Genomic DNA, 13746 nt, shown 5'->3' with positions numbered 1-13746 from the left:
TAGATGTGTGCCTTTCCAAATCATACCCATTCAGTTGAAATTTGCATGAGTTAAATGAGTTCTTAACCTGTGCAAATTCAATTGAATTGGTATGATTTGGAAAAGCACACACCTCTCAATAAAAGGTGAAAATGCATATCAGAGCAAAAACCGAGCCATAAGGTCAAAAGAACTGACTGTAGAGCTCAGAGAAGGATTGGGTCAAGACAGATCTGGGGAAGACTACAAAAAAACAAAACAAAAATTCTGCTGCATTGAAGCTTTACAGAAACACGTAGCCTTAATAACAACTCGGACTCTTCCTAGAGATGGCCTCCTGGCCAAACTGAGCAATCGATGGAGAAGGTCCTTGGTTAGAGTGGGGACAAAGAAGCTGATGGTCACTAGTTGAACTCTATGATCATATGTGGAGATTGGAGAAATTTACAGAAGGACAAACATCACTGCAACACTCCACCAATTTGGGCTTTATGGCAGTGTGGTCAGACTCAAGCCTCTCCTCTGTGAAGACACATGAAAACCCACTTGGAATTTGCAAAACGGCATGTAAAGGACTCTCTCAGACTGTGAGAAACAAGAATCTCCGGTCTGATGAACCTCATTTCCAGGCACTGCTCATCACCTGCACAATACCATCCCAGCAGTAAAGTGTGGTGGGAGCAGCATCGTGCTGTGAGGGTGTTTTTCAGCGGCAGGGACTGGGGACTTGTCAGGGTAGAAGGAAAGCTCAACGCAGCAAAATATAGAGTTAGCCTTAATGAAAACCTAGTCCAGAGCATTCAGAATCTTGGACTGGGCAGAAGGTTCACCTTTCAACAGGACAATGACCCTAAGCACACAGCTAAGACAATACAAGAATGGCTTATGAACAACTCTGTGAATGTCCTCGAGTGGCCCACACAGAGCATGGGCTTGAACCCAATCGAACATCTCTGGAGAAACTGAAAATATCTGTCCACTGACCGTCCCCATTCCAAATGCAGATGTGCAAAGCTTGTCACATCATAACGAAATGACTTGAGGCTGTAAAGAGTAGCCTACTTATGCAAGGTACTTATTTCAGTTTTTCCCTTTTAATTAAGTTGTCACAAATCTGTTTTTGCTTTGTCATTATGGTGTATGTGTAGACTGATGTGGGGAAAAAAGTCATTTATAGTAGTTTAACATAAGATGTGAAAAAAAATGAAGGGGGTACAGAATACTTTCACAAGACATTGTATGTTGTAGATACACTGCTGAATGTTAGAACTAGGCTGTGAGGGTTGTAGAACCAAGTTGCAGAAATGAGAGTCAGTAAATACACAAAGGATTAGTTCACTTTTAAATTAAAATTTCCTGATAATTTACTCACCCCCACGTTATCCAAGATGTCCATGTCTGTCTTTCTTCAGTCGAAAAGAAATTAAGGTTTTTGATGAAAACATTCCAGGGATGCGTTTCCCAAAGCGAACTATGGTCGTAAGTTCCGTCGTTACCAATAGAGTTCAATGGGACTTGCGACCATAGTTCACCAACGATGCTTTCGGGAAACGCACCCCAGGATTTTTCTCCATATAGTGAACTTCAGTGGAGCCCAAAGGGTTGAAGGTCAAAATTACAGTTTACAGTGATCCCAGACGAGAAATAAGGGTCTTATTTAGAGAAACCATCGCTCATTTTCTAAAAAAAAATTAAATAAATAAAAATTTTATAAGCTTTAGCCATAAATGCTCATCTTGAACTAGCTCCCTTCTTCTTCTCTATTTGAATTCCGGCAGTGTAGACACTGCTAAGTGTATTACTGCCCTCCACAGGTCAAAGTTTGAACTAAATTGTCATATTCAATATGCTAGTGCAAGTATATAACAATTAGTTCAAACTTTGACCTGAGGAAGGCAGTAATACACTTAGCAGTGTCTACACTGCCGGAATTCTAATAGAGGAGAAGAAGAAGAAGAAGAAGAAGAGGAGGAAGAAGAGAGCTAGTTCAAGATGAGTATTTATTGTTAAAACATATAGAAGTTTTTTTTTTTTTTTTTTTATATATATAAAATGAGTGATGGTTTCTCTAGATAAGACCCTTATTCCTCATCTGGGATTGTGTAGAACATTTTGAAGCTGCAATGAAACTATAATTTTGACCTTCAACCGTTTGGAGGCCATTGAAGTCCACTATATGGAGAAAAATCCTGGAATGTTTTTGTCAAAAACCTTAATTTCTTTTCGACTGAAGAAAGAAAGACATGAACATCTTGAATAACATGGGGGTGAGTAAATTAGCAGGAAATTTTAATTTGAAAGTGAACTAATCCTTTAATTTCTCTTTAATTAGTCCAGGAAGTAATTCCAAAACTGGAACTACAAATTGTTTCAGAGTCAATGCAAAAATGCCAAAACAGATTCTAGAAGCATCAAAGGGTAAATGAGTTTTTCCCAAAAAAGATAAAAAAAAAAAAAAAAAAAAAAATCCAGGGGAAATAATTAAGGACAACAAAATGCAATTGTCGGAAAATCAAACAAAGCAAATAAATCCAGAGAAAGGCACAAGAGGGATTTACCAAAAAAAAAACGAGAGATTGATCCCATCAAACACTGAGAACAGAGGAACAGAAAAACACACAGGAAGCGAGGCACAGGTGAGAACAATAACACATGATACAATGACAGGAAACTGAAATGAAACACACTGAGGGCCTCTAGTGGCTAAAACTACTCCAAAAACCTAACACTATCTATCTATCTATCTACATATTTTAATAACTTTCGGAAGCTTACATATTGTTGATTTTTATAAAACAACCATATAAACATATATATGGAATATAATATGAAATATATGAACATTTATTTAATTTAATTTGAGCTGGCATTTAACTCCCATTCCACTCATTTTCTCCCTTATTTTTATTTATTTATTTTTTTAAATAAAGTTTCTTTCTAATAAAGAAACAATGGCAAAACTTTTAAAATCTCTTTAAATTTAGCTTTCTGCTTTTCAAATGTTTGATATAGCCTACACATTCTAAATGTAACATTATTACTATGCTAAAGGTAAGCACTGGTATATCCTTTTGTAAATCATAATTAATTTATGCTTTATTTATGGTTACTTTATTCTTTTTAATTAGTGGTGGTAGTTATACTGATACTTTACGGTTGGTAAAGCAGCCTATAAAAACAGTAGTTATGGGCGGAGCAGGAGAAGTACAGGCTTGTTTTGTCTGATAGCCTACAGTACGTGTGTGCGCGAGCTCTAATGTCATAGTAAGTATATTACATGCGTCATTTTGTGACCTTTTTTGCTTTTTACATTAAACGCAGGCTATTAAATAGGAACAAGCTATAATGGTTTTGTAAATCAAGATGAAAATGTCTCTGAGTGCTTGCGTCGTAGTTGCGCTGTTTTAAGTAACTTTGTATCGACGTTAGCAGGGCAAAACCTTTTAAGGTAGATTTGTTAATTTTGTTATATTTTCATGTTTAGTACACTTATGTTTGTTGTGCAGTACGTGCTAAAAGGAGTTCCTCGTCTAATCTGTGGTTGAAACCAGTTCTTCCATGGACTCACAGAGCAGTTTTAACACATTTTGTACATGTTTTTCTTTAGCGTCATATAGTGGGATACGTTTTTTGTGCGGTAATATTATAACTTTCACCTCAGAGAAAAAAAAGTCAGCATAAAATGGGAAAGTTTGGCTTCGTGGTCGGTCATTTGTCGGTTTCCGCTGATTATTCGCTTCATCCTGCGTCTGTCATGACAGCAGCACACACACTTCATGCTGAGACTCAGTAAACTGACACAAACCACAGTTGCACACTGTGCAGCCTGCATATAAAAGGCTTTTGTAATGCTTTATGGCATAACACATTATGATACATTACATATATTCACAATGTTAATGTACGTCTTTATGCACACTAATGTACTATACTTTATGCACCATTTTGAGTATGTGTGCAATAAAACACGATCATTGTTATATTTCATGTGTTACTGTGTTAGGATACGCCACTGACCAATTCTCCACATGTGCAGTCATCATGAATATTAGTAAAGTTTAAAGGGTTAGTTCACCCAAAAATGAAAATTCTGTCATTTATTACTCACCTTCATGCCGTTCCACACCCGTAAGACTCGTTAATCTTCGGAACACAAATGAAGATATTTTTGTTGAAATCCGTTGGCTCAGTGAGACCTCCATAGCCAGCAATGACATTTCCTCTCTCAAGATCCATAAAGGCACTAAAAACATCCAAATCAGTTCATGTGAGTACAGTGGTTCAGTATTAATATTATAAAGCGACGAGAATATTTTTGGTGCACCAAAAAAACAAAATAACAACTTATTTAGTGATGGCCGATTTCAAAACACTGCTTCGTGAAGCTTCGGAGCATTATGAATCAGCGTGTCGAATCAGCTGTTTGGTCGTTATTTCATTGTTTTGGCGCACCAAAAATATTCTCGTCGCTTTATAATATTAATATTGAACTACTATACTCACATGAACTGATTTAAATATGTTTTTAGTACATTAATGGATCTTGAGAGAGGAAATGTCATTGTTATGGAGGCCTCACTGAGTCATCGGATTTCAACAAAAATATCTTAATTTGTGTTCCGAAGATTAATGAAGGTCTTATGGGTGTGGAACGGCATGAGGGTGAGTAATAAATGACAGACTTTTCATTTTTTGGTGAACTAACCCTTTAATGTCATAGTACACAAAAATAATGTACTGTAAAGGCTATTACAGTTAAAATATAGAATGGATTGCAATGTGGCATTAGGAATACCTTTAGAATGCTTTATAAATACAAGTGTCACAGAAAATATTTGCATGTTTTTCCCTCCCATGTGATATTATAAGTACACAGTCTTTCTGGATAAAAAGCTATTGACTTTCACTTGTATTTTCTCTCTCTCACACACACACACACACAGAAGACAGAAAATGAGTGAGGATGTGTATGAGGTCCCTGAGGGGACAGAGTATCGTTATCTAGTGCAGGACGAAGAGGAAGAGATACAGTACGTTCGTCGCCACTACGTCAGTCCATTCCTGGTGGTGTCACGCAGATGCATGTTCCTCATCGGCTGTGGCGTGGTGGGTCTCCTCTCTCTCGCGGGATACCTGGCTTATGTGGCTGAGACTCCGCCTCCATGGGTGGCAGAGGTGAAGACGGAGTGCGGTTGGCTGCGTGGGCGCTGGAAAGGTGGAGCGTACTCTTTCAAGGGCATCCCATACGCTGTACCACCAGTGGGTGAACGTCGTTGGCGACCTCCGGCGAATCTAGTGGAGGCGGGACAGTGTTGGGAAGGTGTGTATGATGCTACTCGATTCCGCAGCATCTGTGCACAGGTGCAACCCCTTCGAAAAGACGGGCAGGTCATGGGACAGGAGGACTGTCTGCATCTCAGCGTGTGGACTCCGAGTCTGCAGCCTGCAAAACCCCTGCCCGTCATGGTGTGGATCCACGGAGGGTACCTCCACATGCTGAGCGGCCAGGAGAAAGGCTACTCCCCTACTGAAGAGCTGGCGGCCCGCACGCAGATGGTGTATGTCAGTCTGAATTACAGGCTCAATGCTTTTGGCTTCATGGCCCTGGAAGTGCTCAGAAAAGGCTCTCCCACCAACTCCTCTGGTAAGGCCCCCGTCCCTGTCCAGTTCATTTATGACTGCTGTCCATCTTGGACACGTTTATTCAATAAACTCCTGACAACATTTCTTCCAAATTTTAAGTAAGAACATTGTTAATTAGAGCATTTATTTGCAGAAAATGACAACTGTGGTTGATTATGATTTCACTTTTTTTTTACTTTAGTTAGTGTGTAATGTTGCTGTTTGAGCATAAACAACATCTGCAAAGTTACGACGCTCAAAGTTCAGTGCAAAGGGAGATATTTTTTTTAAAGAAGTTTCTGTTTAAGGTCTACAACAAGCTTCTTCCCAAGTTAGTAACATCACTAACCCTAAAATTTACATAAACCCTGCCCCCGAGAACACACAACAAAGGAGGTGTGGCCATGTTGGGCTGCTTTAGAGAAGAGGAAGAGTTGTTGTAGTAGAGTGTTGTTGCCATGCCGTTATTTTACGCCGGACTGCTTCACAAACGAGGGTCAATTCAACGCCGGATTTGCACAAAAGATTAACATGACGGCACATGCTAGTCGATGAGTTGAATCAACTCCACAGCAACTACATAAATTTATCCACTAACCATTCAGAAATGTCCAGTTTCATTCTAAAAGTTGTAACTTCTTCCTGAGTCTCTCCATCAGTGTCGACTCCGGTTTGAACAATGTAAGGCTGAACACCGTTACTGACAATCCTCATTTTGGCTGCGTGAGATTCTCCAGCTTTGTTGTTGTTGAGCAACCAAAGTGCGAGATGTTAAAGCTCCGCCCTCTTCTGGAAAGTGGGCCAGGAGAAGCAGCTCATTTGCATTTAAAGGGACACACACAAAAACGGCGTGTTTTTGCTCACACCCAAATAGGGGCAAATTTGACAAGCTATAATAAATGATCTGTGGGGTATTTTGTGCTGACACATTCTGGAGAGACCAGAGACTTTTATTACATCTTGTGAAAAGGGGCATTATAGGTCCCCTTTAAAATAACAAAAAAGATTACACATTTTCAGACCTTGAATAATGCAAAGAAAACAAGTTCATATTCCTTTTTAAACAACATGATACTAATGTTTTAACTTCAGAAGAATTTAGAAATCAGTATGTGGTGGAATAACCCTGATTTTCAATCACAGTTTTAATGCGCCTTGCCATGCCCTCCACCAGCCTTTCACATTGCTGTTGGGTGACTTTATGCCACTCCTGGCACAAAGATTCAAGCAGCTCAGTTTTGTTTGATGGCTTGTGATCTTGTGTCCTTCCTCTTGATCACATTCCAGAGGTTTTCAGTGGAGTTCAGGTCTGGAGATTAGGCTGGACATGACAGGGTCTTGACCTTTATTGGTCTGGCTGTGTGGCATGGAACATTGTCCTGCGGGGAAAACCCAATCTTTTGAGTTGGGGAACATTGTCAGAGCAGTAGGAAGCGATTCTTCTTCCAGGCTAACCTTGTACTGTACGTGACTTGAGTCATGTGTCCTTCAAAAAGACAGATCCAGCCTTACTGAAGAACCCCGAGATCATCAGCAATCCTCCACCTAATTTCCCAGTAGGTGTAAGACACTGTGGGTTGTAGGACTCTTCAGGTCTATGTCTAACCATGAGAGGACCAGGTGTTGGGCTGGACTCATCAGAGAAGATCAAAATCCGGCAGATCTGTATTTGTGAAGGACGTGTGACTCGAGCCACGTACAAGGTTATCCTGGGTAATGTCCTTTTTCACCACAAATTCAGCAAATAAGTTGAAATAATGCGGGCTGATGCCGTCAACAAAAGCATATACCATCGATTACAACCTCAGATTTCGCAGTAGGTCTGTCTTTAAAGATTTATAAGTAATTGTTAAAAATCAATTTCCTTATGGAGTCTGTTAGCTCTCTGCTTGTCACTACAGCATATTGAAATTTTTTCTGTCTGCTGTCAAAGGGAATTATGGCTTCATGGACCAGATCCAAGCACTTCAGTGGGTCCAGCAGAATATCCATAACTTCGGTGGCGATGCAGGGAGAGTTACCATATTTGGTCAAAGTTCAGGTACAAAATACAATGACCCCTAAAAGTATTTGGACACTTAAAATGTCTGATTGTCATTGCGCAATCCCCTGTACGCTTTACTTTTTGAGAATGTGGTATTATAAGGACATATTTCTAAAATTAAATAAGTTAGTAATATATTTCATATATTATATTACATGTTTGTTTTGTCTTTTTTTAAACTTTTATATTGTTACTTTAAAATATCTGAAAAATATTTACTTTCTAATAGGTTAACAGTACATATTTCCTGTTTTTTTTAAATGTTTAAACCTTTAAAATGACATCTAAATTTGTATTTATTTCTAGCTGTTAATAGAATAAAGCCAGTAATTATGATCTAATCTCAATCCCAACCAAAAATAATTAAAGAGTAAAATTAAATCCTGTAAATTTATCAATATCGGGTGGACAATATTATCGGATATCACAATATTTTTTAAGGCGATTATTAACGAGATATTTTTTACATATCGCCCAGCCCTAATTGCTTTAGTGTGTTAGTCAACACATCAAAATAAGTGTACTTGTTTATTTAAAATATATAATTTAATTTTACATTATTGCGAAGTGTACTTGATTGTGTTAAGAAACAGTCATGAACGTGTTCTCTCTTTAAATACACTTAAGTGTCCTTTTATTTCATTAATATATTAATGCAAATACTGTTTAAAAAATACTCTATACTCGTAAGATATAAAATTCATTAGTAGTGCACATTCAAAATAATTAAGTGCACTTCTTTTTCACAAGGGTTAGCTTTCTAGATGTATAAAAAGTATCTCTCTCACTGTGTGATCATGAGGAGGAACTTCGGTTTGGACCTTGATGATGTCTCCACTAGCCAAAGGACTCTTTCATCGTGCGATTGACATGAGCGGCTCGTATGTGTATAATGCTTCCCTGGAGTCAGCAGAAAAAGACAACTTAGAATTCCTGAGGAGAACTGGCTGCAAGGACGCCATCTGCCTGAGAGGACTACACATCACTCAAGTCCTTCAGGTGAGAAATGTATGGCCGAGCTTGTAACCTTCATCAGCAGGGTCATGGCTGACTAACAACAGCCTCAACCTGTTGGCTTCTTCATCCGTAAACCCTCTTTAATAAATCATCAAACCTCAACCGCCTGCCAGAACTCGCTGAACGCTTAATGAATTCCCAATGAACATCAGAGGGTTTCATTTCTCTAAATGGTAGTAATATATCAGAAATGGATCTGTGGTTGAATTAATGTCAGTGATTTGTATCTGACTCAGGCAATCCCGTGGCAGGAGTACCCATCATGGGCAGCCGATGACTTAGTCGATCTTCCAGTCAAAGGTGTATTTGTTGGTCCAGTTGCAGTAGTTGACGGCCATGTTCTCAATGCTCCTCCGTTTGAGACCTGGGAGAAGGGTGGAGCCTATAATGATGTCCCATTTGTGGTTGGAACAACTGAACAGGAGACTGATTATGGGTAACCCGCTTTGTTTTATTTTCAGTTGTCAGTTGAAAATACTGTCAGGAATGTGCGCCATTCAGAATTGAGCTGAGAACGTCTTTAAATTCCAATTGAGTTTATGAATTGGAATTGAGCAAACAGGAAGCAGAATTATAATTTGGATTTTGGGATGAAATTGAAAGAAATATACAAATCTTTTCATTGCACTGTTTAACTATACATTACAATTAATGTGTTCATCACAGATAATGTTTGCGTGAATACTCGCAAAGACAGATTTTTTTTTTTTTTTAAATACTGTAATTCTGTGTATATGTGTATATCTGGATCGCACGGTGTCTGAGGCGTCTTTGTGCGCGCGCTTCGGATCTGTCAGTCAGCATGAGTAAGATCATTTTGTTTACATCAGCATGAGTTTGAAGATGACATTTCATTGGTTCAGACTCATGCCATCGAGAATTTGCTATGAATATTCACAAAGTTGGAATGTTGCACTTTACAACGATACCAAACTTGTGCTGAGGGAAGGGCCGGTCGTCCAGAAGCGAGTCAAAGGAAAGTTACTCCTCTCAGAAAACGTATAAATAAAGATACTTTTAGATGTTTAATTGCTGTTTGGAGCATTGGGATCACTAGAGAAGGGCTTAATAAACTTTTTTTTTTTTTTTTACTCAATTTCGACCAAAATTGACATTTTTCAATTGTTTTGCCTGTAGCTCGAAATTAGCCTGGTTATTATCCTAATATTGCATAATATCTCCTAATATACAGTGGGTACGGAAAGTATTCAGACCCCCTTAAATTTTTCACTGTTTGTTATATTGCAGCCATTTGCTAAAATCATTTAAGTTCATTTTTTTCCTCATTAATGTACACACAGCACCCCATATTGACAGAAAAACACAGAATTGTTGACATTTTTGCAGATTTATTAAAAAAGAAAAACTGAAATATCACATGTTCCTAAGTATTCAGACCCTTTGCTCAGTATTTAGTAGAAGCACCCTTTTGATCTAATACAGCCATGAGTCTTTTTGGGAAAGATGCAACAAGTTTTTCACACCTGGATTTGGGGATCCTCTGCCATTCCTTCTTGCAGCTCCTCTCCAGTTCTGTCAGGTTGGATGGTAAACGTTGGTGGACAGCCATTTTTAGGTCTCTCCAGAGATGCTCAATTGGGTTTAAGTCAGGGCTCTGGCTGGGCCATTCAAGAACAGTCACTGAGTTGTTGTGAAGCCACTCCTTCGTTATTTTAGCTGTGTGCTTAGGGTCATTGTCTTGTTGGAAGGTAAACCTTCGCCCCAGTCTGAGGTCCTGAGCACTCTGGAGAAGGTTTTTGTCCAGGATATCCCTGTACTTGGCCGCATTCATCTTTCCCTCGATTGCAACCAGTCGTCCTGTCCTTGCAGCTGAAAAACACCCCCACAGCATGATGCTGCCACCACCATGCTTCACTGTTGGGACTGTATTGGACAGGTGATGAGCAGTGCCTGGTTTTCTCCACACATACTGCTTAGAATTAAGGCCAAAAAGTTCTATCTTGGTCTCATCAGACCACAGAATCTTATTTCTCACCATCTTGGCAAACTCCATGCGGGCTTTCATGTGTCTTGCACTGAGGAGAGGCTTCCGTCGGGCCACTCTGCCATAAAGCCCCGACTGATGGAGGGCTGCAGTGATGGTTGACTTTCTACAACTTTCTCCCATCTCCCGACTGCATCTCTGGAGCTCAGCCACAGTGATCTTTGGGTTCTTCTTTACCTCTTCTCCCCCAATAGCTCAGTTTGGCCGGACGGCCAGCTCTAGGAAGGGTTCTGGTCGTCCCAAACGTCTTCCATTTAAGGAAGGCCACTGTGCTCTTAGGAACCTTAAGTGCAGCAGAATTTTTTTTGTAACCTTGGCCAGATCTGTGCCTTGCCACATTTCTGTCTCTGAGCTCTTCAGGCAGTTCATTTGACCTCATGATTCTCATTTGCTCTGACATGCACTGTGAGCTGTAAAGTCTAATATAGACAGGTGTGTGGCTTTCCTAATCAAGTCCAATCAGTATAATCAAACACAGCTGGACTCAAATGAAGGTGTAGAACCATCTCAAGGATGATCAGAAGAAATGGACAGCACCTGAGTTAAATGAGTGTCACAGCAAAGGGTCTGAAGACTTAGGACCATGTGATATTTCAGTTTTTTCTTTTTTAATAAATCTGCAAAAATGTCAACAATTCTGTGTTTTTCTGTCAATATGGGGTGCTGTGTGTACATTAATGAGGGAAAAAAAATGAACTTTTGTCATGAAATTTGTATTGAATTTGTATGAAATTCCTCTAATGAAATTCAGTAAATTCCTCTTCCTGTCATTCCTATTTAAATTCTGATTCAGCATCCAGTGGGTGTGGCCAGTTCAGTTTAAATTAATTTTAGAAAGCCAGTTCATTACATTCAGATTTTTCCCAACCATGAAAATTACATTGTGAACATCATATTTTTCATACTCTAGTCCTCCATATAAAAACATCTCTACATGGACATGGGGGGACTATCGGTGGATTGTGACAAGTAAGTTGCTCATAAGAGACGTTTAAAAAAGAACATTATGAATGAGTCTTTATATAAGTGAATGTGTTTTTCCTCACCCATGTCTCTGTTGATTCTTTCACACAGACAAACTGACCCCTTTCGGAAAGAACCTGACCGATCAGGCGCTGAGGCTGTATGATAGCTCAGCACCGTGTCCGACCTCCGATCGGTGTCCAGAGAGGCTCTTCACCACCATGGTCTCTGACATGAAGGCCACCTGCCCCAGGAATGACCTGGCTAAGAGAGCTTCAGGTTCAAATAAATTTTTAATTTCACAATCCACAATTAAAAGGAATTGAGCTTTATCAGCACTCTGAATATTTTATCATTTGTGAGCTCCGCTAAATATTTCATGGTAAGTGGCAGGTAATAAGCAGGATAGCGTACAGTCATTATTGCAAAATAAACTCCTTCAGGATGATACAAGACTCCTCTGCCACTGACTCTACATTATATGTCTTTCATAGTCAGTTGTTTAAATCTAAATCTTTTCAATGATGTTACATGTATTCCAGATGCTTTAAAGAGCCCAGTATACCGTTATCTGGTGACTTACACTCCATCAAAACAGGCAAACGCCTCCAGCTGGCTTCCCTTCCACAGTCGCTTTGCCTTTCATCTTCTAGACAGCCTGGCCTTCTTCAAGGGTCTTGAAATGGTGCTAGGGACCCTGTCACCATCTGATATGAACTTCCAGGAAATGATCACCAAGTATTTTGTGCATTTTGCCAAAGAGGGTAAGATTAATGTGAGATTTCCCATACTAATAACACTTAAAATCTATAGTAAATATAACCTGCTTGATTCTTCATGATTCTAAAATTAGTCAATGTTGTGCTCTATTCACACAAAAAAAGTGATCGAATCTTGTCCATAACGTTCCAAACCTCTTCATAACCTCACAGGTAGGATGCCAGAGGAGTGGCCGGAGTTCCCCTCACACGTCGCCCTGCTGGACAAGAACATTTCTTTTGTGAAAAGCTACTCTAGAGAGAGGTGTGACCTGTGGGAGCAGAACGGCTTCTACTCATACGCCTGGATCAACTGAGCCACATCATCATCATCGGTTGTATCGATCCATCCACTGCATTTTCATCTGAGCAGCGCTTTATTGTGTGATTATACAGTACTGACACATTTAGAAGACTTCGCAGAGTGTGGGGTGAATTTTATGCACAGTTGTTTGCACCTACAGGAAAATTTTCCATATGAAAGCAAAATCGCAGAGATCTCTTCAATGTCTCAATTCTTTCTCCTTGAGAGCAATGAGATTAAATTGAACTCAAATAGAGACTCAGATCTTGCAAATGGGGAAAATGATCCCAGATGAGATCTCAGACTTTCCACTATAACAAAGTCTTCATAGTTAAAGACCACAATATGAATCTGAACATTTCTTATCATATTTTTCCAAGACCAAATTATGGGCTATGTTATAGCTCTTTTTTCTTACTGTATGTCAACGTGTCTTGTTTTATTTTGGGGCAAACATCTAAGACCAAGTTTATAGGGATAAAAGGGGATAAATAGATCAGAATTTACTCACAAAAACAGTCCTTCATATCTTTCTATCTCTCTGTCTGTCTGTTTGTCTGTCTGTCTTTCTATCTATCACCTGAGATGTGAACGTGCAACTTCTGAGTTTAAAGGGTTAGTTCACCCAAAAATTAAAATTATGTCATTAATTACTCACCCTCATGTTGTTCCACACCCATAAGACCATCTTCAGAACACAAATTAAGATATTTTTGATAAAATATGATGGCTCAGTGAGGCCTGCATTGCCAGCAAGATAATTAACACAATCAAACACCCAGAAAGCTACTAAAAACATATTTAAAACAGTTCATGTGACTACAGTGGTTCAACCCTTTATGTTATGAAGCGACAAGAATACTTGTGTGCCAAAAAACAAAATAACTTTATTCAACAATATCTAGTGATAGGCAATTTCAAAACACTTTTTCATGACAAAACAAAAGATTCGTAAAGCTTCGAAGCTTCATGAAGCAGTGTTTTGAAATCGGCCATCACTAGATATTGTTGAATAACGTCGTTATTTTGTTTTTTTGGCGCACAAAAAATATTC

The 13746-nt window shown here is 39.1% G+C and overlaps 1 protein-coding gene across 2 annotated transcripts; it reads left to right on the top strand.

Annotated features, from left to right (window-relative positions):
* Nucleotides 1-3117: 3117 nt before the first annotated feature.
* On the top strand, nt 3118-13382 carry si:ch211-71n6.4 (para-nitrobenzyl esterase). Of its 2 annotated transcripts, none has more exons than XM_048169061.1 (9): nt 3118-3243; nt 4923-5623; nt 7535-7642; nt 8448-8644; nt 8899-9098; nt 11578-11636; nt 11742-11909; nt 12173-12394; nt 12563-13382. In XM_048169061.1, the coding sequence occupies exons 2-9, from the start codon at nt 4933-4935 to the stop codon at nt 12703-12705; spliced, it is 1788 nt and encodes a 595-aa protein (XP_048025018.1). In that variant the 5' UTR covers nt 3118-3243; nt 4923-4932; the 3' UTR covers nt 12706-13382. The 2 variants fall into 2 exon arrangements, with proteins under 2 accessions (XP_048025018.1, XP_048025019.1); XM_048169062.1 differs by having other exon boundaries at nt 3171-3243; nt 4926-5623.
* Nucleotides 13383-13746: the final 364 nt, after the last annotated feature.

The sequence above is a fragment of the Megalobrama amblycephala genome, linkage group LG19 (genome assembly GCF_018812025.1).
Source record: "Megalobrama amblycephala isolate DHTTF-2021 linkage group LG19, ASM1881202v1, whole genome shotgun sequence".
NCBI lineage: Eukaryota > Metazoa > Chordata > Actinopteri > Cypriniformes > Xenocyprididae > Megalobrama > Megalobrama amblycephala.
This window is presented reverse-complemented; position numbering and strand designations above follow the sequence as displayed.

What these genes read in the sequence shown, in the direction of transcription:
- si:ch211-71n6.4 (XM_048169061.1), top strand. Translation starts at nt 4,933, where the DNA reads ATGAGTGAGGATGTGTATGAGGTCCCTGAGGGGACAGAGTATCGTTAT. An exon ending in CCTGGCTAAGAGAGCTTCAG is followed by an intron (nt 11,910 to 12,172) that starts GTTCAAATAAAT and finishes CATGTATTCCAG; the next exon opens with ATGCTTTAAAGAGCCCAGTA. An exon ending in TGTGCATTTTGCCAAAGAGG is followed by an intron (nt 12,395 to 12,562) that starts GTAAGATTAATG and finishes ATAACCTCACAG; the next exon opens with GTAGGATGCCAGAGGAGTGG.